At 42.2% G+C, this 27,611-nt stretch overlaps 1 protein-coding gene across 1 annotated transcript in view; it reads left to right on the forward strand.

Moving 5' to 3' along the window:
- Window positions 1-27,611, forward strand: part of LOC125455149 (glycogen phosphorylase, brain form) — a 100,189-nt gene that overhangs the window by 60,476 nt on the left and 12,102 nt on the right. The window contains exons 11-15 of the mRNA XM_048536824.2: window positions 6,419-6,582; window positions 13,659-13,773; window positions 15,461-15,562; window positions 18,205-18,352; window positions 26,615-26,673. Of these exons, the coding sequence (XP_048392781.1) occupies window positions 6,419-6,582; window positions 13,659-13,773; window positions 15,461-15,562; window positions 18,205-18,352; window positions 26,615-26,673 (588 nt within the window). The remainder of the gene's footprint in view (window positions 1-6,418; window positions 6,583-13,658; window positions 13,774-15,460; window positions 15,563-18,204; window positions 18,353-26,614; window positions 26,674-27,611) is intronic.

Here is a 27,611-nt window from a genome sequence, read left to right on the forward strand (position 1 = left end):
ATAAAGACCTGGTTGATAATGATTTGACTGGGCAAAATAATCATAGATTTGTGGATTGGAAATCATGTTGAAATTTCTGAAGTTTTCTTTTGAAGATGATAAAATTGATAAAGGAGAATTGATGGATGTAGGATACCTGGATTTTCAGAAGGCTTTTGATAAAGCCCACCACAGGAATGGTAAGAAAATTTAAAGCGTGTGGGAAAGAAAGTGATGTACTGGAATGGATTAATGATTGGCTAACACCGAAAACTGAGTACAACTAAATAGAGTATTCTTGTTTTGGCAGGTTGATGGTACCACAAAATTTGGCACTTGGATCCTAGCTGTTTACAGCCTTTGGAGCTGGGGACCAAATATTATAATTCCACATTTGCAGATGATACAAATCTTTATGGGAATGTGTATTGTGAGGAGGGTGTAAAATATCATCAGGAGGATTTGGACTGGCTTAGTGAATGGCAATAAAATAATAGATGGAATACAATATGGGAAAAGTATGAAGTTTTCCATTTGATAGGAAAAATAGATGTGCAGGGTATTTCTAAAGTTGTAAGATGTTGGACAGTGTAGATGTATGAAAGGATCTACTTGTTCTTGGCAGTAAGTCATTGAAGGCTAACGTGCAGATGCAGCGAGGTATTAGGAAGACTAATGGAATGTTAGCCTTTTATTTCGAGAGTATTTAAGTACAGGAGTAATGAAGTCTTCCTTTAATTGTGTAGGAGCTTGGTTGGATTACACCTGGAATACTGTGTACAGCTTTGGTTCCCCTAACTAAGGAAAAAATATTATTTGCCAGAGATAGTGCATCAAAGGCTTACCAGACTTGTTCCTGAGATGGTAGAACTGTCCTAATGAAGATAGCTGAGGCAAATTGAGCCTCTATTCACTTGAGTTTTGAAGGATGGAAGGGATTTCATTGAAACATAAAATGCTTAAAAGAATAGCTAAGAGTTGCTATAGATGCACTTAAAGGTTCCCCCTGGTTCAGGAGTGTAGACTACTGGACACGATTTTAAAAATAGGGCCTTTGCCGCTTTGGTCTGAAATGTAGGGGGATTTAGTTTACTGTGTTGTGAATCTTTGTAATTTGCTATCATAAGGGGTTTTAGAAGTTCAATGGCTGAAAGGGTTATGGGGTGGGTGAAAGATATTTGATCAGCCATGACTATATTGAATAGAATAGTAGGCCCGATCGACTGAATGGCCTACTCCCATTCCTGATTTCCAAAATAGTTCAATTATATTAAGCATCGTAAATAAACCACTCCTTAAACCTCTATACTCAAGGGCTTATATCCTTGAGAATTTTGCAGAAGTGTTTGTCAGTTCACGTGTATTTATGCAGCCTTGATGCTTCAAATGGTGCCAGTGTCTGACCATGTGAGAGAGTTGATTTTTAACAAATGCAATAATGCCAATTAACTGTAAATGAATGACTGTTCTTAGTGCTGCTGGCACATTGAATGAAACAAATCTTGGTGTGATTTCACTTGAAGTTCATGCTATGTTTGTAATTCCAGTTTTTGCTGATGTTCAGATTATTCAAGTGATATTTTAACACTTCTATATTTTATTGAGTCAGGAGTGTTACTCTGACATGAAATGGAAAAGTATGTGTACTTAAAGTGGGGAAATTTTTAATCTTATTTCTAGGAATATTGAAATCTGTCAGAATAGATCGGCATTTGTTGCACAATATGCCTACTTTTAATTCAAGTGCAGATGACAGCCTTAGCCTTAGTTCAGTTGGTTTCACTAAACTGAAACAAAGAGTTGAAGATACTAGAGATTGTAAACAAAGCAGTAAGTGCTAGAGAAACTCAGCAGGTCTGGCAGCATCAATGGAGACAAAAAATAAAGTTAATGTTTCGAATCCAAATGTTCTGATGAAGGATCACCTGAACTTGAAATGCTAACTCCCTTTTTTTTCTCTCCCCAGAGCTCAGATCTGCTGGGTTTCTCCAGTACTTTGTTTTTGTTTCGATGGTTTCACTCTCTGACTCCAAAACAGCACAAGTACAAATTAGTTATAAAGTTAAGAATATCCACATATTCCTTAAACCTATGCCATAGAATATGCAAGTAGATGAACCCTACTTAGTCTAATTATCAGTAAACAACGTATCTCTATAACAAATGAATGGATTTCAGCAAAACTTGATAACTTAGTATACAAGATAATAAAATGTGAAGCTGGATGAACACAGCAGGCCCAGCAGCGTCTCAGGAGCACAAAAGCTGACGTTTCGGGCCTAGACCCTTCATCAGAGAGGGGGATGGGGTGAGGGTTCTGGAATAAATAGGGAGAGAGGGGGAGGCGGACCGAAGATGGAGAGGAGAGTATAGGTGGGGAGGTAGGGAGGGGATAGGTCAGTCCAGGAAAGACGGACAGGTCAAGGAGGTGGGATGAGGTTGGTAGGTAGGAGATGGAGGTGTGGCTTGGGGTGGGAGGAAGGGATGGGTGAGAGGAAGAACAGGTTAGGGAGGCAGAGACAGGTTGGACTGGTTTTGGGATGCAGTGGGTGGAGGGGAAGACCTGGGCTGGTTGTGTGGTGCAGTGGGGGGAGGGGACAAACTGGGCTGGTTTTGGGATGCGGTGGGGGAAGGGGAGATTTTGAAGCTGGTGAAGTCCACATTGATACCATTGGGCTGCAGGGTTCCCAAGCGGAATATGAGTTGCTGTTCCTGCAACCTTCGGGTGGCATCATTGTGGCACTGCAGGAGGCCCATGATGGACATGTCATCTAAAGAATGGGACGGGGAGTGGAAATGGTTTGCGACTGGGAGGTGCAGTTGTTTATTGCGAACCGAGCGGAGGTGTTCTGCAAAGCAGTCCCCAAGCCTCCGCTTGGTTTCCCCAATGTAGAGGAAGCCACACCGGGTACAGTGGATGCAGTATAACTTAGTATACAGATGGGTTATGGCTCAAGGAAAAAATGTTTAGATTTTGAAGATGTGGATCTAAATCTTGGAAGCTCTTAAAGGGGCCATGAACTTATAGGTATGGAATGAATTAACATTTTTCCAAGAATAACTTGGGTAAGTTTATTAAGAATACAGTTGGCAGTCTCAGCTGCCGGTGGGAAACTTTTCACAGCTGTCAAAATATACATAGTTTTCAGAACAGGTTATTGAATGTGGTTTTGCTCGAAGCCTCTTCAGTGAGATGAAAGGTCTAAATAAAAAGTTACTTTTTCAGCTTTCTAATTGTAGAACATCAACGAGGCAGGGAAGAAAGACTCCAGGAAGAGCTGCATAATTGTAAAAATATTGAGATAAAATAATGTAGCAGTAGTATACACTCTCCTGAAGGCTTTTGTCACTTATGTGTTACTTTATGTGATACTTGTTGAAAATATGAGGTCAGAAGTTAGAGATGGAGCATGGCTAGCAGTTTGAGGCTTGACTCTGGAGAATTGGCAACAGATTGAAGTTTAGGTGAGGGTGTTTTGAGGTGTTGTAGCAGTGAACTGCCTTGCGCGTGCATCGATGACATGGCTATGTTAACGGCCTTTGGCTGAATTGAATAGTTCTGAAAAATCTGGAGAGAATAAGAATGAGACATAGGTGGATTGCAGAACCCCTGATTCTGCAGATTATTTTTCTGTAGTTTGGTGAACCCTATGAACCTTTGACTGTTGAGAACCTGGGTCCTATCCCATATCATGTCCTGCTAACTAACCACCTTGCGCTTAGTGACCTATATTGGTTTTCTGTCCCCACCACCCAACATTTAAAATTTTCATTCTTGTGTTTGAACTCTTTCATAGCTTCACCACACCATTACCCCCACCCCCAATTAGTGCAACATTCTCCCAGCTTTTTAGCACAGCAAGTACTTTGTGTTCCTCTGAGGAAGTTCTGTTGTGTATTCATGCTCCCTTCGCTCCCTAATTTACAAAGCTTGGGGAAGAAAGATATGTTGTGATGGGGTCTTGTCGCATAGTGTGATTTGAACATCAGGATGAGAATTTAAGCGATGGATTAGGGAACAAGAAGCCAAATTAAATCAGTGAAGCAATGTTGGTGGTTGTATGGGGTCAAGTATAGGCAATATAGTTTTAGAAGAGCTAAGATTTTGATTGTACATGCTTGAATAATGATAGTTCTAAGTCTCAAAAAGTGCAACATCAATATTCCTTTTAAGAAATTCAGAAAGCTTTGGATTCTAGAACTGAGTAAGCATCTGACTTCTAATGTATTGAATAACAACACCCTCTCCCTCCGTTCTACAGCTTTAACCACTATTAAGTTTCATAAAAACCTGTAAACCATATAAGCCATATAATGAGGCCTGTTTCCAGAAAAAGGAAGTTGGGGGGCGGTGGGAAAGCCCACAGTCAGTATATAGTGAAAGAGGCATCTCTTAGGAATAGCTTTAATACAGATTAGCTGTTAGATTGGGCATGACTCAGGACTTAAATGACCAAAAAATAGAAATAAATCTGATTGGCAGCTCCAAACCACTGGCTTCTAGGTTGAACTCCAGTGGGTAAGGGACAGGCATCTGACCCACTTGCAGGACCATTTAGTCTGTTAATGAAGCCCATAGCCTCTAAATAAAGGCGCAGGAATATTATAACCCACACGCCTTCCCTTCCTGACAATCTCACCAACCCTGTTCAAGTCCTTAGTTTTCATTCCCACCTCACCAGAATTTCTTATCAGATGCCCCTAGACTGCTTTGTGCTAATGATTTACTGTTAAGAGCATATTCCTTGCAGTGAACACCCCAGAGGGAGAGGTGAATTGCTTTTATTTGCCAAAATCAAAGTCAGAACGTGTATCAGAGATAATGGGAACTGCAGATGCTGGAGAATCCAAGACAACAAAATGTGAGGCTGGATGAACACAGCAGGCCAAGCAGTCTTGTAACCCTGCAGCCTAATGGTATCAATGTGGAATTCACCAGTTTCAAAATCTCCCCTTCCCCAACTGCATCCCTAAACCAGCCCAGTTCGTCCCCTATCCCCACTGCACCACACAGCCAGCCCAGCTCCTCCACTCCACCCACTGCATCCCAAAACCAGTCCAACCTGTCTCCGCCTCCCTAACCTGTTCTTCCTCTCACCCATCCCTTCCTCCCACCCCCAGCTGCACCCCCATCTACCTACTAACCTCATCCCACCTCCTTGACCTGTCCGTCTTCCCTGGACTGACCTATCCCCTCCCTACCTCCCCACCTATACTCTCTCCACCTATCTTCTTTTCTCCATCTTCGGTCCGCCTCCCTCTCTCTCCCTATTTATTCCAGAACCCTCACCCCATGCCCCTCTCTGATGAAGGGTCTAGGCCCGAAACGTCAGCTTTTGTGCTCCTGAGATGCTGCTTGGCCTGCTGTGTTCATCCAGCCTCACATTTTGTTGTATCAGAATGTGTAGTTTTTTTTTTGCAGTATTCGTATTCATATAAATATTCATTCTTGAGAGAGAGGGAGGTGAGTAGGTCTATTCTGCAAACTCTGCATTCCATACCTTTATCTGGTTACTTCTTTGGAGACCACTTTAAAACCTCCCCATTATCAAGAGTGCATCTGACCCCCTTTATCCAACAAATAAGTCACTATAATAAATGATTTTAGTCATTATTACATTGCTGTTTAGAGGATTTTGTGAACAATCCAGAAGTGCTCTTAGATACAACTGATTTTCTTTTCTCACTACCAAATCACCTGTGGTTTGGCTTTGTGTTTTCCTACTTTATGACAGTGACGACAGCTCCACCACCTGCTTTGTGCCATGGAACATACTACAAGAAAGACATATACTTTTTTTCCCCTTCAACATCAATAGAATAATGATCTAGTTGAAGTGCCCGGTCAGGCAGTTAAGTTGAACATTTACTCCAGGGTATATAGCAACAGTGCTGGATGCAGATTTTCTGCTCTCACAGCTTGAGCACTAATCTAGAACAGCAGGATTTTTTCCCTCTAAAAGTAGATTAAACCCAGAATTCCCTCTGTTTTGTATTTGGGACACTTTTTTGTTCGAAATGTGCCAAACTTATAGTATGCTTTACCCCTTTGAAATGTAACTGTTCACAAGTTTTTACACTAAGCTGAAAACATTTAAGTTCAGCAAAACATGCACCAAATTATTAACAAGATCAAAATCTGTTTACGTTTACCAATCCTATTTGTCTTGCTAAATTGAATCTTCAGATTTGGCCTATTCATTTTTTTTCTAAGTTTGTAGAGAGAAATGAAGAACATAGTTACCAAAGGTCTAATCTTAAATGTTGCCTATCTGCTTAGAGGGCTTGTTCTAGAGTTTTTCTCTCTCTCCTACACTTTGCTGTTTGGATGTCTTTCAGTATGCCTACCCAGCCCTTTAATTGGGATAGTGGACTAAAAGAACCTTGTTATATGGCCTACTAGTTCAGGTAATCTAAGTCTTCACATTTTTTGTTGTAGAACATTGCTGCACAGTTTCCTGGTGATGTTAACCGCCTGACGCGTATGTCTCTGATTGAAGAGGGAGATCCCAAGAGGATTAACATGGCACACCTGAGCGTTGTTGGATCACATGCTGTTAATGGAGTTGCACAAATTCATTCAGAAATTGTGAAAAATACAGTGTAAGTGCTGGCCCTAACAACAGATAAAATAATTGCCTTTCCTGGGAAGAAGGAGTTAATTTAAAATTTTAAGTGAGTTTCTATTCAGTGTACATTTAGCTAGATGGATTCCATACGGACAACGTTTTAGCTGATAGAGGTAGCAAACTGTTTGCTTGTTTAGCCTTGACAATTACCATAGATCTCTTAGCGGAGAGGAACAAGAGTAGACCATTCAGCCCTGCAAGCCTGTTCCACCATTCACTTAGATTGTAGTGGATCTGGATCTGTATCTTAATTCCTTCAACCTGCTTTGGGTACTGTATTGCTTTAGTCCCCTTGGCTGTGTAAAATCATTTCTATTTCTGGAACAGCCGGTGTTGTTGTTGTCGTCGTCGTTGTCATCGTCGTCAAGTATTCCAGATTTCCGCAACCCTTCGTGTGAAAAGTGCTTCATGACTTCATCTCTAACTGGCCCAGCTCAAATTTGAAGTTAATTGAAACAGAACATGCCGAAGATACTGCCAATGTGGCAGTCTGTTTTGGAGATAGAAAGAAAATTAATGTTTCAAGTCTTGGGAAATGAAGAGAGAAGCCCAAAAATGATGGTTTTCATGCTGTTGAGAAAAAAGGTAGGAAAGGGAACAACAAATGGATCATAAGGAAAGGTCAAAGAAGAGTTAGAGGATAAAGGGGCGATTAGAGATCGAAGGTGTTGTGGGACAAAAGGCAAGGACTGATTGTAGTGAAGAGAGACAAAGCATTGGACCAAAATAATGATTTATACAAGAATAAAAGTTAGTTCTGACAGAAATTAAAATCCTGCAAACAAAGTACAGATGCTAGAATGGAAAATTGCATCAAAATGGGAGAGCGAGTCATGATCTGAAGTTGTTGAACTCAGAGTCCTGAAGTCTATGAAATGCCTAAGTGGTAAATTAGATTCTATTCCTCCATTCCTTGTTTTGGCCTTCTCAAACATCGCAGCAAAGCTAGAAAAAAATATGTGCATGAGAATGAGACAGTGTATTGAAATGGCAAGCAGGTGGAAGGTCTGGGTCAAGCTTCTGGACTAAATGGAGATGTTTTGCAAAGCAGTCACCCAGTCGGCATTATTGTGGGCAGCCAGCTCTGTAGTCTAGATTGAAAGAAGTATTACTTGATTACTGCTTCACCTGGAAGTTGTATTTTGTGCTTTAGACAGGTGAGGAGGGATACATATTTGCAATTCCGTGGGAAGTTGCCATGGGATTGGTGAAGTGTTAAGTGATAGAGTGAAGCAATGTGTCAGAGGGAACGGCCCCTGTAGAATGCTCATAAGGGAGTGGAGAGAAGAATATATTTTGGTTGTGGCATCATGCTGGAGGTAGTGGAAATGTAGAAGATTATTGAGTACAAGAGTTCTGTGGGGTGGCCTGTCAGGGCAAGGTGAGCCCTGTTGTGGTTTCGAGAGGGAGGGAAATGGCTAAGAGCAGGAGTGCAGTTCAAGCACTGTTGAGGATCCTGTCAACCACAGTGAAGGAAATCCTTGGTTGAGGGAAAAGGAAGCCATGTTGGAAGCAATATTGTGGAAGATAATATCATTAGACTGATGCAACAGAGACAGAGGAATTGAGAGAGTGGAATGGAACTTTGCAAGAAGCAATACGTGGGTGGAAATGTAGTTGAGGTTTTCTAGCTCCGGTGCAGAGACACCCATATTCCTTTAACTGTAGCATTCTGCAGTGTCTTTCCATTTAAATAATGGTCCATAGATTGCTGTATTTTTTAACTTCGTCTGTTATTGACGTCAAATGACCAGCCATGCATGCAATTAGAAGGTATTATAAACTGGATATTCTATGGCAAATAGTTCACCTTCTGCCTCCCCAAAAACATCTCCATCTGTGTAGCACAAGTGAAGAAAAGATAGAATACTGTCCACTCACCCTCTCATGGGTGAAGCTACAGCGCCAGCTGAGATGCCTGATGTCATCCAGTGCAAAGCAGTCTAGTTTCCTGCCAACTGATCCAATGACCTAAATGTCCATCATTGATATACAATATTAAAATCAAAAGAACTGCTGGTGCTGTAAATCAAACAAAACCAACATGCTGGAAAAGTTCATCATCTGTGAAGAGAAATCAGAGTTGATGTTTTGGGCCTAGTGACCCTTCCTCGGATCAGTAGACCATAGTTGCATCGTATGCTGCACCAGGATGTACTGTGGCACCTTGCTGAGAGTGCTTTAGAAGCACCTCTCAAGTCTATGCCACCACCCCCCCCCCCCCCCCCCCCCCCCCAAAATCGTGTAGCAAAAGTATGAGAGCAGAGGAACATCATCATGTCTAAGTTTTCCATAGCTGCACAATGGTCTGACTTGAACATACGCTGTCATTCCGTCATTGCTGCAAGGTCAAAATTCTGATGTTCTTGCTCTAACAGTACTGTGGCGGTATCTTCATCACATTGACTGACTGCAGTGGTTCAAAATCAATACCAACACTTATGCGGTTAGAGGTGAGCATAGCCATCTTTGACATGACATCAACATTCTGAAATGGAATCCAAAAGTTATGTAGATGAGCAAGTTGGAACTAGAGATGTTGCAAAATATTGGTAGCTCGGGTAAATTGTTTGGCCGTTGGTTTGTTCGCCGAGCTTGGCAAATGAATTGCAGAGTTGGAACTGCAGATGCTGGAGAATCTGAGATAACAAGGTGTAGAGCTGGATGAACACAGCAGGCCAAGCAGCATCAGAGGAACAAGACAGTTGACATTTTGAGCCTCTTCTTCAGAAATGGGGGAAGGGAAGGGGATTCTGAAATAAATAGAGAGGGGGAGGCAGATAGAAGGTGGAGAGGAGACAGACAGGTCAAAGAGGTGGGGATGGAGCTAGTAAAGGTGAAGTAGGTGGGGAGTTAGGTCAGTCCAGGGAGGATGGACAAGTCAAGGGGGCCAGATGAGGTTAGTAGGTAGGAGATGAGGGTGGGGCTTGAGGTGGGAGGAGGGGAGAGGTAGGAGGGAGGACAGCTTAGGGAGGTGGGGACGAGCTGGACTGGCTTTGGGATGCAATAGTGGGAGGGGAGATTTTGAAGCTGGTGAAGTCCACCTTGATACCATTGGGCTGCAGGGTTCCCAAGCGGAATGAGTTGCTGTTCCTGCAACCTTCAAGTGGCATCATTGTGGCACTGCAGGAGGCCCAGGATGGACATGTCGCCTGAGGGCTGGGACGGGGAGTTGAAATGGTTCGCGACTGGGAGGTGCAGTTGTTTAGTGTGAACTGAGCGTAGGTGTTGTGCAAAGTGGTTCCCAAGCCTCTGCTTGGTTTTCCTGATGTCGAAGACGCCACAACGGGAACAGCAGATGCAGTATACCGCATTAGCAGATGTGCAGGTGAACATTTTACTAGATGTGGAATGATTTCTTGGGGGTGGGGCAGGGGGGTGGCGGTGGGGGGGGAAGGTGTAACACCTCCTCCTGTGGATGCAGGGAAAAGTACCAGGTGAAGTAGGGCTGGAGGGGAGTGTGGAGTGGACAAGGGAGTCAGGGAGAGAGTGGTCCCTCCAGAAAGCAGATAAGGGTGGGGAGGGAAAAATGTTTTTGGTGGTGGGGTCAGGATGATCCGTTGTATCCGGAGGTGGGTGGGGTGGTACATGAGGACGAGGGGTTTTTGTTTTGGTTGTTATTGGAGGAAGTTGTGGTCCTTGGAAAAATAAGGACATCTGAGAGGACTGGGAGCGGAATGCCTCCTCCTAGGAGCAGATGCGGTGGAGGCGAAGGAATTGGGAATAGGAGATGGCATTTTTGCAGGAAGGTGGGTGGGAGGTGGTGTATTCTAGGTAGCTTTAGGAGTTGGTGGGCTTGAAATGGATAATGGTTTCTAGGTGGTTGGCAGAGATGAAAAGAGGTCCAGGAAGGAGAGAGAGGTATTAGAGATGGTCCAGGTGAACTTAAGGTTGGGGTGGAAGGTGTTGAAGTAGATGAGCTGTTCAATCTCCTTGTGGGAGCACGAGGCTGCGCCAATACAATCATCAATGTAACGGAGGAAGAGGTGGGGTTTAGCGCCAGTGTAGCTACGGAAGAGGGATTGTTCCATGTAACCTACAAAAAGGCAGGCATATCTTGGGCCCATACGGGTACCCATGCCACCCCCTTTGTCTGTAGGAAGTGAGAGGAATTGAAAGAGATGTTGAGGGTGAGGAAGAGTTCGGCTAAGCGGATGAGGGTGTCAGCGGAGGAGGACTGGTCGGGCCTATGAGACAGGAAGAAGAAGAGGGCCTTCAGGCCATCTGTATGGGGAATGCAGGTGTATAGGGACTTACTGGACATCCCTAAAGCAACTCTGCCCACAGCCGACGCCACATGGCGCATTAGGGATGTCGACATCACTCTGCCCATCGCCTTCACAGCCAGCAAATCCAGAGGAGACAGCAATACCTATCCCTGCTGAGTCTTCCCCGCTCCCCCCAAGACCACCTCCTTACTGAGTGCGAATGGTCAGTCCTCAGAAAAGGACTCACCTTTGTCCCCCGCCACCTAAACATCGACGAATACCAGTTATCTTGGTCGTTGAACAGTTTTCCTGCCGCCTCCACACTTAACGTCTTCAACCGTGAGCCTAACCCACCCTCAACTGACCCCTTCTCCCGCCTTCAATGCACCCCCTCCTCCTGGACACCACCCCAAGGCCTCCTACCCTCCAATGATCTCTTCATCTCCAACTGCTGCTGAGACAGCAATCGCCTCAACCTCTCCACCCCTCTCAACCACTCCAACCTCTTCCCACGCAGAATGTGCAGCCCTCCACTCCGATCCCAACCTCTCCATAAAACCCACGGACAAGGGAGGCGAAATTGTAGTATGACGCACTGACCTCTAAATCGCTGCGGCCAGGTGCCATATCTCCATCACCACCACCTCCTGCCCCCTTGATCGTGATCCCACCCCCAGCCACCAAACCATCTACAACCTCATAACCTTAGATGACCTCTGATCCACCTCCGAATCCAACGCATCATCCTCCGACACTTCTGCCATCTGCAATCCGAAACCACCATCAAAGACATTTTTCCCTCCCCACCCTTACTTGTTTTCCGGAGGGACCGCTCTCTGTGACTCACTTGTCCGCTCCACACTCCCCTCCAGCCCCACCACACCCGGCACTTTTCCCTGCAACTGCAGGAAGTGCTACACCTGTCCGTACACCTAACCCAACCCCACCACCACCCCCACCTCCTTCCCAGGCCCCTAGAGTTCTTTCCACATCAAGCAGATGTTCATCTGCACATCTGCTAATATAGCGTACTGCATCCGCTGTTTCCGTTGTGGCCTATTCTACTCTACAGTGGGGAAACCATGCAGAGGCTTGGGAAACGCTTCGCAGAACACCCACGTTCTGTTCACACTAAACAGCTGCACCTCCCAGTTGCGAACCATTTCAACTCCACCCTCCTCCCCCCTTCCATTCCTCAGATGACATGTCCATCCTGGGCCTCCTGCAGTGTCACAACAATGCCACCTGAAGGTTTCCGGAACAGCAACTCGTATTCCGCTTGGGAACCCTGCAGCCCAATGGTATCAATGTGGACTTCACCAGCTTCAAAATCTCCCCTCCCACTACCATATCCCAAAACCAGCCCAGCCTGTTTTCCCACCCGCCCCTTAACCTGTCCTTGCTTCGCACTTCAAGCCCCACTGCCATCTCCTACCTACTAACCTCATCCGGCCCCCTTGACCTGTCCGTCCTCCCTGGACTGACCATCTCCTCCCTAACTCCCCACCTATACTCACCTTTTACTGGCTCCATCCCTGCCTCTTTGACCTGTCTGTCTCCTCTCCGCACATCTTCTATCCGCCTCCCCTATTTCAGGACCCCCTTCCCCTCCCCCATCTCTGAAGAAGGGTTTAGACCCAAAACATCAGCCTTTCTGCTTCTCTGATGCTGTTTGGCCTACTGTGTTCATCCAGCTCTACACCTTGTTGTCTCAGTTACATAGATGAGGAGCTTGAAAATTTTTCCTGCAGCGTTTTGGGGGTTGGAAAAGAAGAACAAAATATGTTTTCTTTTCCTTGACAAAGTAAATGGCCTTTCTGGATATGTCATCTGCATGTATTACAAGTAAAAGAAAACGTAATTTTATCAGCTATTAGTAAAACTTTGGTACAATACTGTATTGCACTTAAAGCTAATGCATTGGATATGTGTGAACTCAAAGTCAAAACATAGCACAATTTTAAGTAAAAATCATCCTTATTTTTGTGTTTTCTAGATAACATCCACAAATTTACTTCTATGAAGTAAACTTTTACCAGTCAAACATACATATTTATAACGTTGTGTAAATTTAATGGACTGTCCTTTTTTGTATCAGTTTTTGTGGCTGCTGTGGCCCTCTATATAAATGCAGTTTTACAAATCTTTAATGGTACGATATAGTGTCAGTCTCTGTTAGGTTGTGACTATCTATTACAAATGAAATGTTTGTGGAATGTTTGACCAGTTAAAAATTGGTCACTGTTAACCATCAGTTAAGAATCTAACTCAGATTTTCTTTGGTAGTTTGTTTAAAAACAGTTGTAATATTACATGAAACAATTACTTAAAGGATTTTTTTTGATATTACAGTTTAATTTAGAATTACAAGGTTTTGGAGATTACATGCAACAATGTAAATTGAGACTTTTTTTTCCACTGCAAATTGTCCTTATTCCATGATCATGCATAAACAAATATGAGAAAATGAAACATCACACTTTAAGTGGAGTGCAGGCTTTCAGAAGAGGCAATAGTAGTGCCTAGATACAATCCTAGTCTTGATGTTAATACAGTTTTCAGACCTACATTGCAACAGTGTCTACACTTCTAAAATTACTTTGCAGCCAGTTACGTGCTTTGAGCTGCCGTGAACTCATAAGAGGTGCTATATAAGTGCAAATCCTTTTTTTCCTTACTCTGAATAAAACTATTAAAACAGCATATGTGATAGGGTGCATTTTACCTTTTTAAGCAGTTTGTTTTTATTACGTCTTCCACTCCCCTAAACTAACCACCACAAAGTCAAGCAAACATGCAAATGTGAAAGTGAAACAACTTCATTTCTGTTTTCTTTTGCCAGTTTCAAGGATTTTTATGAACTTGAGCCAGACAAGTTCCAAAATAAGACGAATGGGATTACTCCAAGACGTTGGCTGTTACTATGCAATCCTGGCCTTGCAGATGTCATAGCCGAGGTGAGGAAGTTCTACTAACTGGAAGAGATTGGGATTAAAACTAACCGCATGTTGATCTGAAAGGATTTTCAGTGACTGCACGTTATCATATTCAAAGATTGTTACGAATTAGTATCACTTTTTTTCAATGACCTATGGTTTTGGCTGTATCCCCATATTGCGATTCTCCATGAGAAAAGGTAGCGATCCACCATCTAACCGGGTGAATCCTTTGATAATGCTCATGTGAAGCACTTTTTTTAAATATAGTTTTACTATAATAAACTATATTTTTAGTATGGTTTTATTATATTAAAAATGATGCATAATTGCAAGTTGTTGACATTGCTTTGGGGAAATGCCGTCTGTGTCATAACAGGGCCCAGACTCAATTTTTTAATTTCTCTCTGATCACAGAGGAGAATCATTGAATTGTCAGGAAGGATGATAGAGATAAACCAGGGAATTATAGACCAGTGAATCCCAAATTAGTGGTAGGGAAGCTGTTGGGGAAAATTCTGAAGAAAAAAATGAATCTCCACTTGGAGAGGCAAGACTTTATTAGGGACCATCAACGTGGCTTTGTCAGATGTAGGTCCTGCTAAACAAATTGAATGTTTCAAGAAGGTGAGCAGGTATGTAGTTGAGGGTAGTACAGTTGATTTATAGGTTATATGGACTTCAGCAAAGTCTTTAATAAAGTCCCATATGAGAGATTGATAAGGAAGGCAAAAGCGCACAAGATGCAGGGTAATTTGGATCCAAAAGTAGCTTAATGGTAGGTGAAAGAGGGTGGTGTTGGTGGTAGAAAGGTATTTGTGTGACTAGAGGCTGGTGCCCAGTGGCGTACCACAGGGATCAACACTGGGTTCTTTTATATTGTTTATATAGATAACACAAACGTAGAAGAAAATGTGCACGAGATGATGAGTAGATTTGTGTATGACATGGAGGTTGGCTGGTTGGTTGACAGTAAGGAAGAAGGTCTTGGGTTAGGAGAATATAGGCAGATTGATCAGTTAGGCAGCTCAATGGCAGATAAAATTTAGCCTTGATAAGTGTAAGATGATGCACTTTGACTACTCCTGTCTTGTTAATTCTTCCAATGAATGATGGGACAAGAGGAAGCTCGGAGAAATGGGAGTATCTTGGGGTCCTTGTTCACAGATCTGTGAAGGTGACAGGACAGGGGTTAATACAGTTATGAAGGCAACGTATGAGACAGTTGCCTTGATCAGTTATGGCACAGATAAGAGCAGCTGTACAAAACCTGGTTAGGCCACAGCTGGAGTAGTGTGCAGTTTGATTACTGCACTATAGGAAGGATGTGATTGCATCGGAGGCCATGCAGAGGAGATTCATTAGGATGTTGCCTGGAATCGAGTGGTTTAGCTATGAGGAGAGGCTGGCTAGGAATGAGTTATTTTCGGGCCAAAGGTTCTCTTATGGACTGTACGACCCTGAGTTGGAGGTGTTGATTTTTACCTGAGCTATTAAACTCGGACTACTTCTGCCCTTGCAGGTAAATGTACAAAACCCACAACACTATTTCATTTTGAGGGCTTTTTGAATGTTTTCCTATGGTAACTGTAGTGTATAAATGAAGGCTGTTATGAAATAAGGAGCTGTGCCTTCTGTAAAGATCCCTGCTTCAACTTAACCTACTTTATATTTTCTCACTAGCTAAATACAATTTTGTTCCCCATAGAGAATTGGAGAGGGTTTTATCACAGACCTACACCAGTTGAAGAAACTGCTGGCCTATGCTGAAAATGAAGCATTCATTAGAGATGTGGCCAATGTTAAGCAGGTACAACTAACAAATCAGACTAGCTGTCTTTTTTTTTTAAGTCTGTACCCTGTTTGTGTGAAATATAAGACAAATAAGATCACTTCAAGATGTTTGCTGCTGCTTTGCAACCCCAACCATGCAGATGTCATAGCTGAGGTGAGACTGTTCTATTCAGTAGTAGAGAGCGGTATAGAAACTGAAACCAGAACGTGGAAGAAATTTGGTCTATCCATTGTACTAAATTGTTTTCCACCCTTTCAGAATTGGAAGGTCCCATTCTCTGTTTTAATGGTGCGGTTCAAGGACAAACAGATGTTGGTTCAAGGCTATCACTGCACCCCTGCCAGAAGTCACACAACACATGATCCAAAAGGTTTATTTGAAATCACCAAGCTTTTGGAGCGTAGTATCTTCATCAGGTGAAGCAAGAGAGAAGCACATGGAATACAGAACTTGTGGGCAGAGACACTTCAAGGGCAGATAGACGAAAAGACCATACAAATGGTGTGAGTGGGGTGCTGAATAATAAGTCTCTGCAGGTGATCAGAAGTGTTAGATGGTGTGAGTAAAGTGTCAGCAGTTGAACGGCAAGTGAAGGGATGACCTATCTGCCAAATAAATGAGGCAGAGAGATAATTACTAAAAAATAAGGTGGCGTATACACACAATCTACTCATGTAAGGATTTTGAAGGATGCTGTCACAAGAACAGGATACGATGCTAAACTCGTTGATATCCAGTTCCATAGTGAAAAATGCACCAACCTCCTCAGACAGGAGATGACTGATAGAGTACCCCTTTTCGTCCAATGCTTCCCCGGCGGAGAAAGACTGCCATGTTCTTCGTAGCCTTCAACATATCATCAATAACGATGAGCATCTTGCCAAGATCATCCCTATGCCTCCACCTCATACCTTCAAACAACCACCAAATCTTAAACAGACCATTGTTTCCAGCAAACTACCCAGCCTTCAGAACTGCATTGACCACAGCACCACACAATGCAGCCATGGCAACTGCTACAACACATGCTATAGATCATCAACATGGATACTACTTTGTCAACCCCTGTCCAATACTGGCACTTCCACATCCCTGCATCGTTGGCTGACTGACCGCACACTCTCCTCTGAGCCAGAATGGTCTGGGTTCAGGTCCTTTCCAGAGGCTTGCATTCTGTGATTAAGTGGAACATTGTTAGATGAAACATGAAGCTGTTTCTGTTCTGTCAAGTTAATGTGAAATAAGGCTTCCCGACCTGTGGGCTGCAAATTCCAGTGAGATCAGCGGTCAAAATTTTGAGTTCCCGAGCTTGTGTAGCAGGATGTTCCAGTTGTGGTCTGGCCAAATGTAACTGCTGTGAGGCCCCTTTAATTTTCAGTTTTTTAAAAAAATAGTAGTTGTGACCTGAATTCTGACCTACAAATCCTATTGGGAAGATGGGTACTCGTTATTTGGAAACCCCTCATGGATGAAACCGCTCTCTCCTTTGCTATTCCACAGAGCTCTCAACCACCCACTTCCTGCTCTATTCTCCCTGACATGGGATTTCAGCACCTTTCAACACCACACTGGGTCATGATGGGAAACCATTTTGGAAGGACTGATTTTTAAAAGATCCAATGGTGCAGCCTTGAAGTGAAGGTGCTCGCTCGAATGTCCTATCCAATATTTTTTTTTTAATTAAATCATTAAAACAGAGTGTCATCTCCCAACTTAATTCAGCAGGATGAAGGTGTACCATAACTCAATTCTAGTTCAAGTGGCAAAGTGGTAGGCTTAAGGGTGGGAAGGCACATGCCATGTTATCTGTTACCAGTTTAGACCTTTAACTGGTCAATTAAGAACCACCTTTGGGACACTCTTCCTGTCCAAGTTGCATTTCTTTGTAAGGTCCAGGTGGAAAAACTGGAAGACACCCAAACTACTGGTAGGCCAGTGTGGGCCTGCTTGTTAGCAATGAAAGGGAAATGCTGACTGGGGAAACTCACATTACATTGTGCATGATCAAGGGCATGGATGTAGGATACAGGAATGTACCCCAATGTATTTGCTTCCAATCAGCCCTTTGAAATCTGGCCCCATCCAAGAAAAGACACAGCTGACATATCGGACCTTTCAAACTTGATTGTCCTTCCAGCAGCAGCAGCAGCAGCCACGGCTGCCTTGTTGGCACTGCAAACTGAATGTTGCTAATCTGTAATCGGCTAGTAGTGCGAGGGACTTTTGCCACTGGGACTGATTTCGGTGAGAGGCTCTCTGCTGCTCTCTAAACTGTCTGATTGGAAAAAGATAAAGCAGGCCTTCCTCAAAAGAGTCGGTGTGGGTGTTTCAGTCAACACTGTGTAGATCTGCAGGAACAAAGCAGGTTAGGCAGCATCAAGAGTGGGAGAGTCATTGTTTCGAGTTGGGACCCTTCAGTTTTTGCTATCTCCAATGTGGGTGTTTTACCACTTTGAGCAGGTAATCTGTTCACATTTTCTAGTCGTTATCACATTAATGTTTGGACCTTTATTATAATGCAGGAAATACAATCACCAATTTATAACAGTGATTAGGCTTCAAGAATACAACTTATTAGTATGCAGTTAATGTAAAAGACTAATGAACTCTCTTGGCAGTCATTGCATTGAGAAGATGGTGATTTATTTTTATTTCAGGAGAATAAATTAAAATTTGCTACTTATTTGGAAAAAGAGTACAATGTCAAAATAAACCCAGACTCTATCTTTGATGTCCATGTGAAGCGGATCCATGAATACAAAAGGCAGCTACTGAACTGTTTACATATTATCATTCTATACAACCGTAAGTCTCATCCCATAAATTGTTTATATTGTAGCATATCAATAATGCAATATTGGTCAATATCTGTACATTAGATTGACTGACTGGGTTGATTTAATTACTTCTCACTCTCATCCTTGCTGTTCAGCTACTGCCAGTTACCTACTGTTAACGTGTGTAGGTATTTTTGAAGAAAATTTGAGTATTACGTTGTGAAAATAGCATGCATCAACTCAATAAGAAGACTAATTTGAATTGTGCAAGTGACTATAAAGGTCTTGAGTTTGATCCTTTGCAATCATTGAAAATGTATCAAGAGTATACTTAATTTTGGGATTGGACTGTAGTGTAAAATTGGGCTTAAGTGGGGCTACTTGATGATAATCTGAATTTGGTAGTAAGAATGGCTAGTGCAAAAACTTGTGTGTCTCAGTGGTTCACATTCTATTTCTTTAAAAATCTAAGCACATTACTGTGGTAGAGGAGGAGTGCCTCACACTGTAAAGATCTGTTCTGTACCTGACCTTGAGTGTCTGATGCTGCAAAGGGTAAATTAAATGAGTTCCATTTTCCACTTAGCCTTATTAACATAAGGTGCTTGCAAAGTATCTTAGTGAATTGCAAGTCGTAGATGGTGCACATTGCCATCATTTGTGCTGGTAGTGGAAACATTAAATGTTTAAGCTGGTGAGTGAGTTGCTGATTAAGATAGCTATTTTGTCTTGTTAAGCTTTTTTGAATGTTGCTGGAGGCAACATCTAGGCAAATGAAATATAATCTGTTGCACTCCTGACATGTGCCTTGTAAATGGACAGGCTTTGGCAACCTGGGAGTTGAGTTACTTGCCACTGTATTCCCAACCTCTGAACTGCTTTTGTAGCTACTATATAAATGTGCCTAAGCCATAAGAGTTCTGGAGGGAACATCTGATGGCTAAACAAGGAAATTAAATGTAGCATAAAGACAAAAACAATGAAATACCATATTGCAAGGGTAAGTTTTAGGCTGAAAGATTGGAAAACTTTTATCAAGATCAACAAAGGGCTACTAAACACTTCATAAATTTACTCTAATTCTTTTTATGACTTTATAGCAGCAGAGACAGCAGTTCCATTGGTTATAATAGTTCAAATTTCTCTGGAAGCAGGAACCATTTCATTGGATTGGAAAGGAGGCAGAAAGTAGGAAGCAGACCTGTTGTTGAGAAATGTAGAATCCATTCTTAAGGAAGTTCAGAAATGACATTTGGAAAGTCAAAATACAAACCATAGCATGGTTTTGTGACTAATGTTTGTAAACTCATGTTTGACTAATTCGTTAGAGTTCTTTAAAGGTGTAAAAAAGAAACAATGCGGATTATAGGGCTCCTGCAAATATAGTATATTTGGACTTCCAGAAGGCCTTTGATATGGCGCTGCACAAAAGGTTAATAATACACGAGAGCATTTAGGGTTAAGGGTAGTTCATTAATTTCAATAGAGGATAGGCTAACTAATAGAATGCAGAGAATTGGGTTACATGGGTCTCTTTCTGGTTGACAGGATGTAACTGGTGGTGCCCCACAGGGATTGGGCCTTGGACTCCAACTAGGCTCAATCTATATTAATGACTTGGATTTACTATAGTACTGTATCCACATTTGCATATGACACTGAAATAGGTGGGAAAGTATGTTGCAATGCAGAAGTGAGAAATTTACAAATGAATATGGATAAGTTGGGTGAATGGGCTAAAATTTGACAAGTGAAGTTTAATGAAATTCCAACGATGAGAAAATTGAGTGTCTCTGAAGATGAAACAAACATCAGGGATCCTGGAGGTGGTTGTGGTTCGACACCAGGACCTTAGAGGAAGGCAGTAAGGGTGTTTGGGTAAAAACAATGACACTTCCATGTGGCAACTTGTAGCATAATAAATTGTTCCATGCTGTTTCAGTGAAATTATAAAGTAAAAAATGACTTTGATCCACATAATGAAATATCATGTTGGATCTTGAAGAGCATGGTTGAAGCATATCTTTAAAGGAGGAAAGTGATATACAGAGGTGGAAATGTTGAGGACTGTGAAGAGTTTAGAACTAAGGCAATTGAAGGCATGACCACAGAATAGAGGAATGTACATATAGGGCTAGATGAGATTATTAAAAATTTGGAGAGGCCAGGCTACGGAGGGAGTTGAAAAATGAGGAGAAGCATTTTAAAGTCAAGGCACTGCTAAACTGGGAATTGGTATTGCTCCGCAAGCAAGGATGTTGAGATTTGATACAAGTAAGAAGGAAGCACAGAATTTTAAATGAACTAATTTATAGGATATAGGGTGGTGCCTGGAATGTGTTAGTATAGTCAAATCTGGAGGTAGTAAAGGCATTATTGAGGATTTTAGTAGCACAGGTGCTGAAGTGGATGGAGTCTAGCCATGCTAGAAAGGTGAGAACAGGATATCTTGGTGATGGCCCAGACACACAGTAGAAAGCTCTTCTCAGAGTAGCATATGATACCCAAAGATGTAAACAATTTGGCATAGTCACAGATAATTGCTGTGGAGAAGAATGGATTTAGTGGCATGGGAGTCAGATTTATCGTGGAACCGAAGACCCTGGCTTCAATCTTGCAAGTATTTAATTAGAGAGCATTTTTGCTGATTTACTACAGAAAATCTGATGCATGAGGAGGTGAGGTAAAGGATAATGTCAGTGCATATATAGAAACAGACGTTGATGCCTAACCACATTATCTGGAAACAGTATGTAAAATAGAAATTAGAGGGGCTAAGAAAAGACACTCGACACCAGAGATAACTCTCCAGAAATGGATAGATTCTGTAGCTGAAATCAGACTAGTAAGAATGAAATCTAGAGAGTCTGGTTTATTTCATAAATGTTGACCAATAGCTGAACTACATCTAATGTTGGACATGGTATTCTGAGGTTGGCAAGCACAGGCTGGTTGAGCATTCTGAAATGGTCAAAAGATCATGTTCTTTGATAATGGGCTGTTAGGCATTGGGGCACATGGCCCACATACCTTCCATCACACCAGCATTGAAACTCAAATATCACTGACCTGTATAGCCATCTGCACACTGAACACCTGATGCTGAACTAGGGCATGTTAAAACAGTGCAGTATGATAATCTCTACCCTGATTTAAATAATTTCTCATTGTGTATTGCACAAATTCATGAAACGGTCTGTGGCCTCCATTTTTGGCCCTGAAAGGTGTTCAGTCTTCCTCAATACCCTGAAAGGGGAAGAAATTTGAACAACGGTTGAAAATAACATTTTACACTACTACTTTGCATTAAATATGCATGTTGTTTATGCGACTAACAGAATGCAGCTGTCAAGATGCCTATGTATTTTGGAGTCAGCCCCTTCTTTAAAAGAAAACTTGAGCTCAATTTTAAACTCTGCATATATTTAAGTAACTGCAAGTCTTATTTGCTACACACTGATTACAGACATGGAATATGCACTGAACTCAGTAGTGTGAGTTAGTGTGTGTGCTTTGAAGGAGTTGTGTTAACTCTGATCTTTGTCAGACCTTGGATTACTCCACAGAAGGTGTGATCAATTTACAATCCAGACAAACCATTGGGTGTGTCTTATCCTCAAAACATACTAATCAAATCTAGTCCAACCTACTTCCAGCACATACAAACACCACCACTGCCAGCACTGCTTGAGAAATTTAAAACAGTGTTCCAATATAAAGTTGAACTCCGTGTTGAGGTTGGTGATTTATCATTGAAATGCCCTGAACTTGTAACAAGCAAGAAGCCAAGGAAGGTGCAGGAAATTCTGAGTTCTTGGCTTGCTAAAATTTCAGGGTAGTTCATTTGTAGTTCACCAGCCCCAACATTGAGTTTACCTTTATTATCAGAATAATGACGTAAAGATTATCTCATCACAGCAAGGAGTACACCTAATTCATTCTGCACAACAACAGAGTAAATAGAAGAAACAAGTCATTCAGCCCCTCAAGCCTGCCCTTACCATTCAACACAATCACGGCAACTTCCTGATCTATGAATAATTTGTCTGTCTCCTCTTCACGTACTTCGTGATCAAACCTCCATAACACACTCTAGGATAGAGAATTCCAGATAGTCACTATGCTCAGAAGAAATTCCATTGCATCTCAGGCTTTAAATGAGTGTCCCAATATTCCGTCACTATTGTAAACTCTATAGAATCGTAGAATCATACAATGCAGAAGACACCCTTCATCCCAATAAGTCTGCATCAACAAAACCTTCTAAATGTACACTAGTACCAGTTTCTAGCACTTGGCCCATAGTTTTGTAAGTTACAAGGCCATAAGATAAAGGAGTCAAAGTTGACCATTCAGTTGTGTTGGATTTCTCAATCCCATCCTCCTGCTTTCTCCCTGTAATCATCGACCCCATACTAATCAAGAATCTGTCTCTCTCTGTCTTAAATTCAATGACACAACTTTCTGTAGTGATGAGTTCCACAGATTCACCACCCTCTGGCTGCATAAATTTTTCTCCTTTTTTTTTATAAAGGGTTATCCCTTTACTGTGAGGTTATGCCCTCGGGTCCTAGTCTGTCCTAATAGTGGAAACATCTTCTCCATGTTCACTGTGTGTCCAACCCTCATAGTATTCTCTAAGTTTCAAAGAGATTTCACCCCCCACCCACCCATCCTTCCAAACTTCATTGAGTACAGACGAGAGTCAAGCCCTTCATTCATAGGGCATTCTTGTGAGCGGCCACTGGACCCCCTCCAAAGCCAGCATATCCATCCTTAGATAAAGGCCCAAAACACCTCGCAATATTCAATATGCTTAACTGCCCTCTGGATAATTAGGGATTAGCAAGATTTCATGAATGAAAGAATGAATACAATGTGGCCTGACCAGAGCCCTAGACACCTCTAGTTAATTAGAAAAAACAGACAGGATCAAGTCAGAGAATGAGGTAACCCTGAAGAATTAAATGGCATTTATCTCCATGCAAGGTATCTTGCAGATAAGGCTGATAAACTCTGGGCATGTATGGGACCATGGGACTTGGACGTTATAACTATTGCAGAAGCTTGGCTGAGGGAAGGACAAGACTGGCAGCTTAATGTCTGGGGTTTCAGATGCTAAAGGAAGCAAGAGAGGAGGGGGAGTAGCGTTTTTAAATTAAGGAGCACGGTTTCTGCTGTACTTACGATATTTTTGAAGGATCATCCAGTGAAGCTATATGGGAGAACTTTAGAAATAAGAAAGGGATGATCACCTTGATGGGATTGTGCCAATATACCCCTTTTTCTGCCCAGCCCCAATCTCCACCAGTCAGGAAATTGAGGAGCAAATATGTAAAGAGATCTCTGGTTATGTAATAATTTGAAGGGATTTGAATTTTTGAAACATTGATGGGGAGTGCTGTAGAGTTGAAGGCTTGGATGGTGATGATTTCGTTAAATTTGTTCAAGATGGTTTTCTTTATCAATATGTAAATGTACCTGCCAGGGAAAGTGCAAAACTTGACCTCTTGAGGGGGGTAGCAAATGCAGGGCAAGTGACTGAAGTGTTAGTCGGGGAACACTTTCAAACAAGTATTATGGAAAAGGATAGGCCTTCTGTAAAAATTTAAAGTTCCTAATTGGAGTAAGGCAACTTCCAGTAGTTTGAGACAGGACCTCTCAAAAGTTGAGTAAATTGTTCACAGGTAAAGGGATGACTGACAAGTGAGAGGCTTTCAAAAATGTGATAACAAGCATTCAGAGACATCATGTTCCTGTTAGTGAAGGGAATGCTGGTAAGAGTAGGGAACAATGGACGAATAAGGATATTGAGGTTCTGATCAAGGATAAGGGGGGGAAAAAATCTATCCTAGGTATATTCAAGTGGTATTGAATTAAGGGAAATCAGGAGGGCACAAAGGGAGTAATGAGATAGCCTTAGCAGAAATGATTCAGGAGATTCTACATGTACATGAAGAACAAAAGAAGGAGCCTGGGAACTTTAAACTGGTGAGTCTGACATTGGTGGTCGGTAGGCTGTTGGAGTTACATTATGAAAAATGGGATTTGCGTTCATTTGGAGAGGCCAGGACTGACTTGAGGATAGTCAGCATTGTTTTGTGAGGAAAATAATGTTTCAGAAATTTAAGATTGAGTTTTTTTGAGGATGTAACCAAGACTATTGATGAAAGCAGAGCAGTAGATGTTGTTTACATGGACTTTACTAAACAAGGTTCCACGTGTTAGACCAGTTAGTATTGTTAGATCACCTGGGATTTGGAGAGTTTGCCAATTCAGTTCAAAGTTGACTTGATGGTAAGAGATGGGGTGGTGGTGGAGGGTTTTTGGTGACTGGAAGCCTGTGACTAGTCGTTGTTCCACAGCAATAAGCAGTGGGTCCACTTTTGTTTGTCATTTTTTATATAAATGATTTGGATGAGAATTTAGGAGGCACAGTCAGTAACCTTGTGGATGACACCCAAGTTTGGTGGTATAGTGAAGACAGTGAAGAACATTATCAAAAATCACAAAGTTGGGCATGGCTGATGGAGTTTCATTTGGATAAGTGCAAGGCATTGCATTTTGATAAAACTAACAAGGGCAGGGCTTGTACAATTAATAGAAGGTCCTTTGTGGTGCTGTAGAACAGAGACCTAGGGGTTTCAGGTATGCAATTCTTTGAAATTTGCTTCACGTAGACAGGGTGGTTAAGGTGTTCAGCACATTTGCCTTCATGTTTACGTTGTACAGGACGTTAGTGAGGCCTCCTTTGGAATACTGGGTACAGTTCTGGTCTCCCTGCTATCAGAAGGATATTATTAAATTTGAGAGTTCTGAAAAGGTTTATCAGGATGTTGCTACGAATGGAGAGTTTGAGTTATAAACGTAGGCTGGAACTTGTTTTACTGGAGCATAGGAGGTTGAGGGTGACCTTTATAGAGGTTTATTAAATCATGGTGCGCATAAGTAAGGTGAATGGTAAAGGTCTTTGCCCTAAGGTGGGGGATTTCAAAACTAGGGGACATATTTTTAAGGCAAGAGGTGAAAGATTTTAAAAAGGACATGCAGGGTAACTTTTCTTTCCCCACAGAGTGTCTTGTATGTGGAATGAACTGACCAAGGAAGTGGTGGATGCAGGTACAGTTACAACATTTGAAAAACATTTGGATAAATACATGAGTAAGGAAGTTCTGGAGGAATGTGGCCCAAATGCCAATAATTGGAACTATGTTAATTTGGGAACATGGTTGGCGTGCCATTGTTGGACTGAATAGTCTGTTTCTATGCTGTATGACTCTAATTTGCCAGGACTGTGGTTCCAACATGGTTTAAATGAATCCGGTCTCAATGGAACGCCTCTCTAGCGCAGCATGGTGGCACAGTGGCTAGCATTGCTGCCTCAGCGCCAGGGACCTGGGTTTGATTCCAGCCTCAGACGACTCTGTGTGGAGCTTGCATGTTCTCCCAGTGTCTGCGTGAGTTTCCTCCGGGTACCCCGGTTTCCTGCCACAGTCCAAAGATGTGCAGGGTAGGTGGATTGGCCATGCTAAGTTGCCCATAGTGCTCAGGAGGTATAGATTAGGTGAGTTATAAGGGGATGGGTCTAGGTGGGATGCTCTGAGGTTCAGTGTGGACTTGTTGGGCCGAAGGTCCTGTTCCCACACTGCAGGGATTCTATATCTTTGCCTGATGCAAGTGTTAATGCCCCATGAATTGGAAGCTTATTTCCCCACACCATTATTTGAGCTGTGCACCTATGCTTCAAATCTTATTTACCCCAAAATCAGATTTGCTGGCTTTGTAGCAACCCAGGGATTTTTAATTCCTTATATTGTTATTCCTTGCTTTATAATTCAGGCCTAAGATACTTGTAATCCTTTGGGAAATCCTTTTCCTAGCTCTTTTTCACGTTACTGGTACTGACATTGACTGACAATAGCTGGTGGATCCTTCCCTTCCTATTCCAAATTCCTCTCTGGCCCATCAGACATGTCCTGAATTTTGGCACCAGTGAGGTAAAACAGCCTTCAGGACTCTGTCTCCTTGCGGAGAACAGTGTCCATTCCCCTAATTATGCTATCTGCTATTAGTGCTGCAGTTCTCTTTACTCGCCAACTTAAGTGGCACTCTGGATCAGGGTGCCATGGAAAGTCCTCCTTATAGTCTGTGCCCTCTTCCAAACTGGGAGCAAGAGCTTAATGCCTGTTGGACAAGGGCACTGGTTGAGGCTCGTAGAGCAATTATAAATACAAGATCCAAGGTGATAGCAAGTGTTTTATTTTGAAATGATCTCCCATCTGCTTATCAGGTATCAAGAAAGATCCAAACAAAGCCTTTGTACCAAGGACAATCTTGATTGGAGGGAAGGTAAGGAAGAGTAATAGAGTACAAAAGCATTTCATTTCAACACTGAGATAGTAAGAACTGTCAATGCTGGAGTCAGAGATAACACGGCAGGCCAGGCAGCATCAGAGGAGCAGGAAAGCTGATACTTCACGTCAGGACCCTTTCTAAAGAAGGATCCCAACCCGAAACGTCAGCTTTCCTGCTCCTCTGATGCTGCTTGGCATGCTGTGTTCCTCCACCTCCACACTCTGTGTTATCTCACTTCAACCTTCAGTCAATTTAGAGACCATCTCTTTGGTGGAAGATTGTATTTATAGTTGCCTGAATGAAGAGCTTAGTCTGAGCTTTCAGAAACACTGTGAGATGAAGTAATACATTGATTTGATTTAAAATTCTTGTTTTTGATATCAGATCTTTCCATGGCTTTGAATATTGTTTATTTTTGCAAATTTCTCAAGCCCTACTGCTTGCTAAGGTTTCTGCGTGCTTCCAGTTCTGACCTGTTGCCCACCCTATACCCATCGTGCCCATTATGTATTCAAATATGTAGATTCTAATCTTTTGGAATTCACGTACTAGATCTTTTCACTTCTAATCTAGTTCTGTAACAAGCTTTTCGTCATCACTCCTAACATCTATTAATAGTGCTCCGTGTCAAATTTTATATGATCATGCTGCCTTGAGAAATGGGAGCAGATGTCTGCTATTTGGCTAATTAAGCTACTCTCCAATTAAATAAGATCATGATTAACCTGAATATGACTTTAATTCTACTTTCCTGCCTGTCTTAATCTTTTGTCAGTCAAAACTCTGTCCAATTTGACTATGAATATATTTAGTGACACAGCTGCTGTCTATGGAAGAGAATTCCAAAGACTAATTGCCCTCTAAGAGAAACAGTTACTACCTACTTCTGTGTCTTAATGGAAGACCCTGTATTTTTAAGCTGTCAGTTTGGT

Source organism: Stegostoma tigrinum, chromosome 9 (genome assembly GCF_030684315.1).
Source record: "Stegostoma tigrinum isolate sSteTig4 chromosome 9, sSteTig4.hap1, whole genome shotgun sequence".
In the NCBI taxonomy this organism is placed as follows: Eukaryota; Metazoa; Chordata; class Chondrichthyes; order Orectolobiformes; family Stegostomatidae; genus Stegostoma; species Stegostoma tigrinum.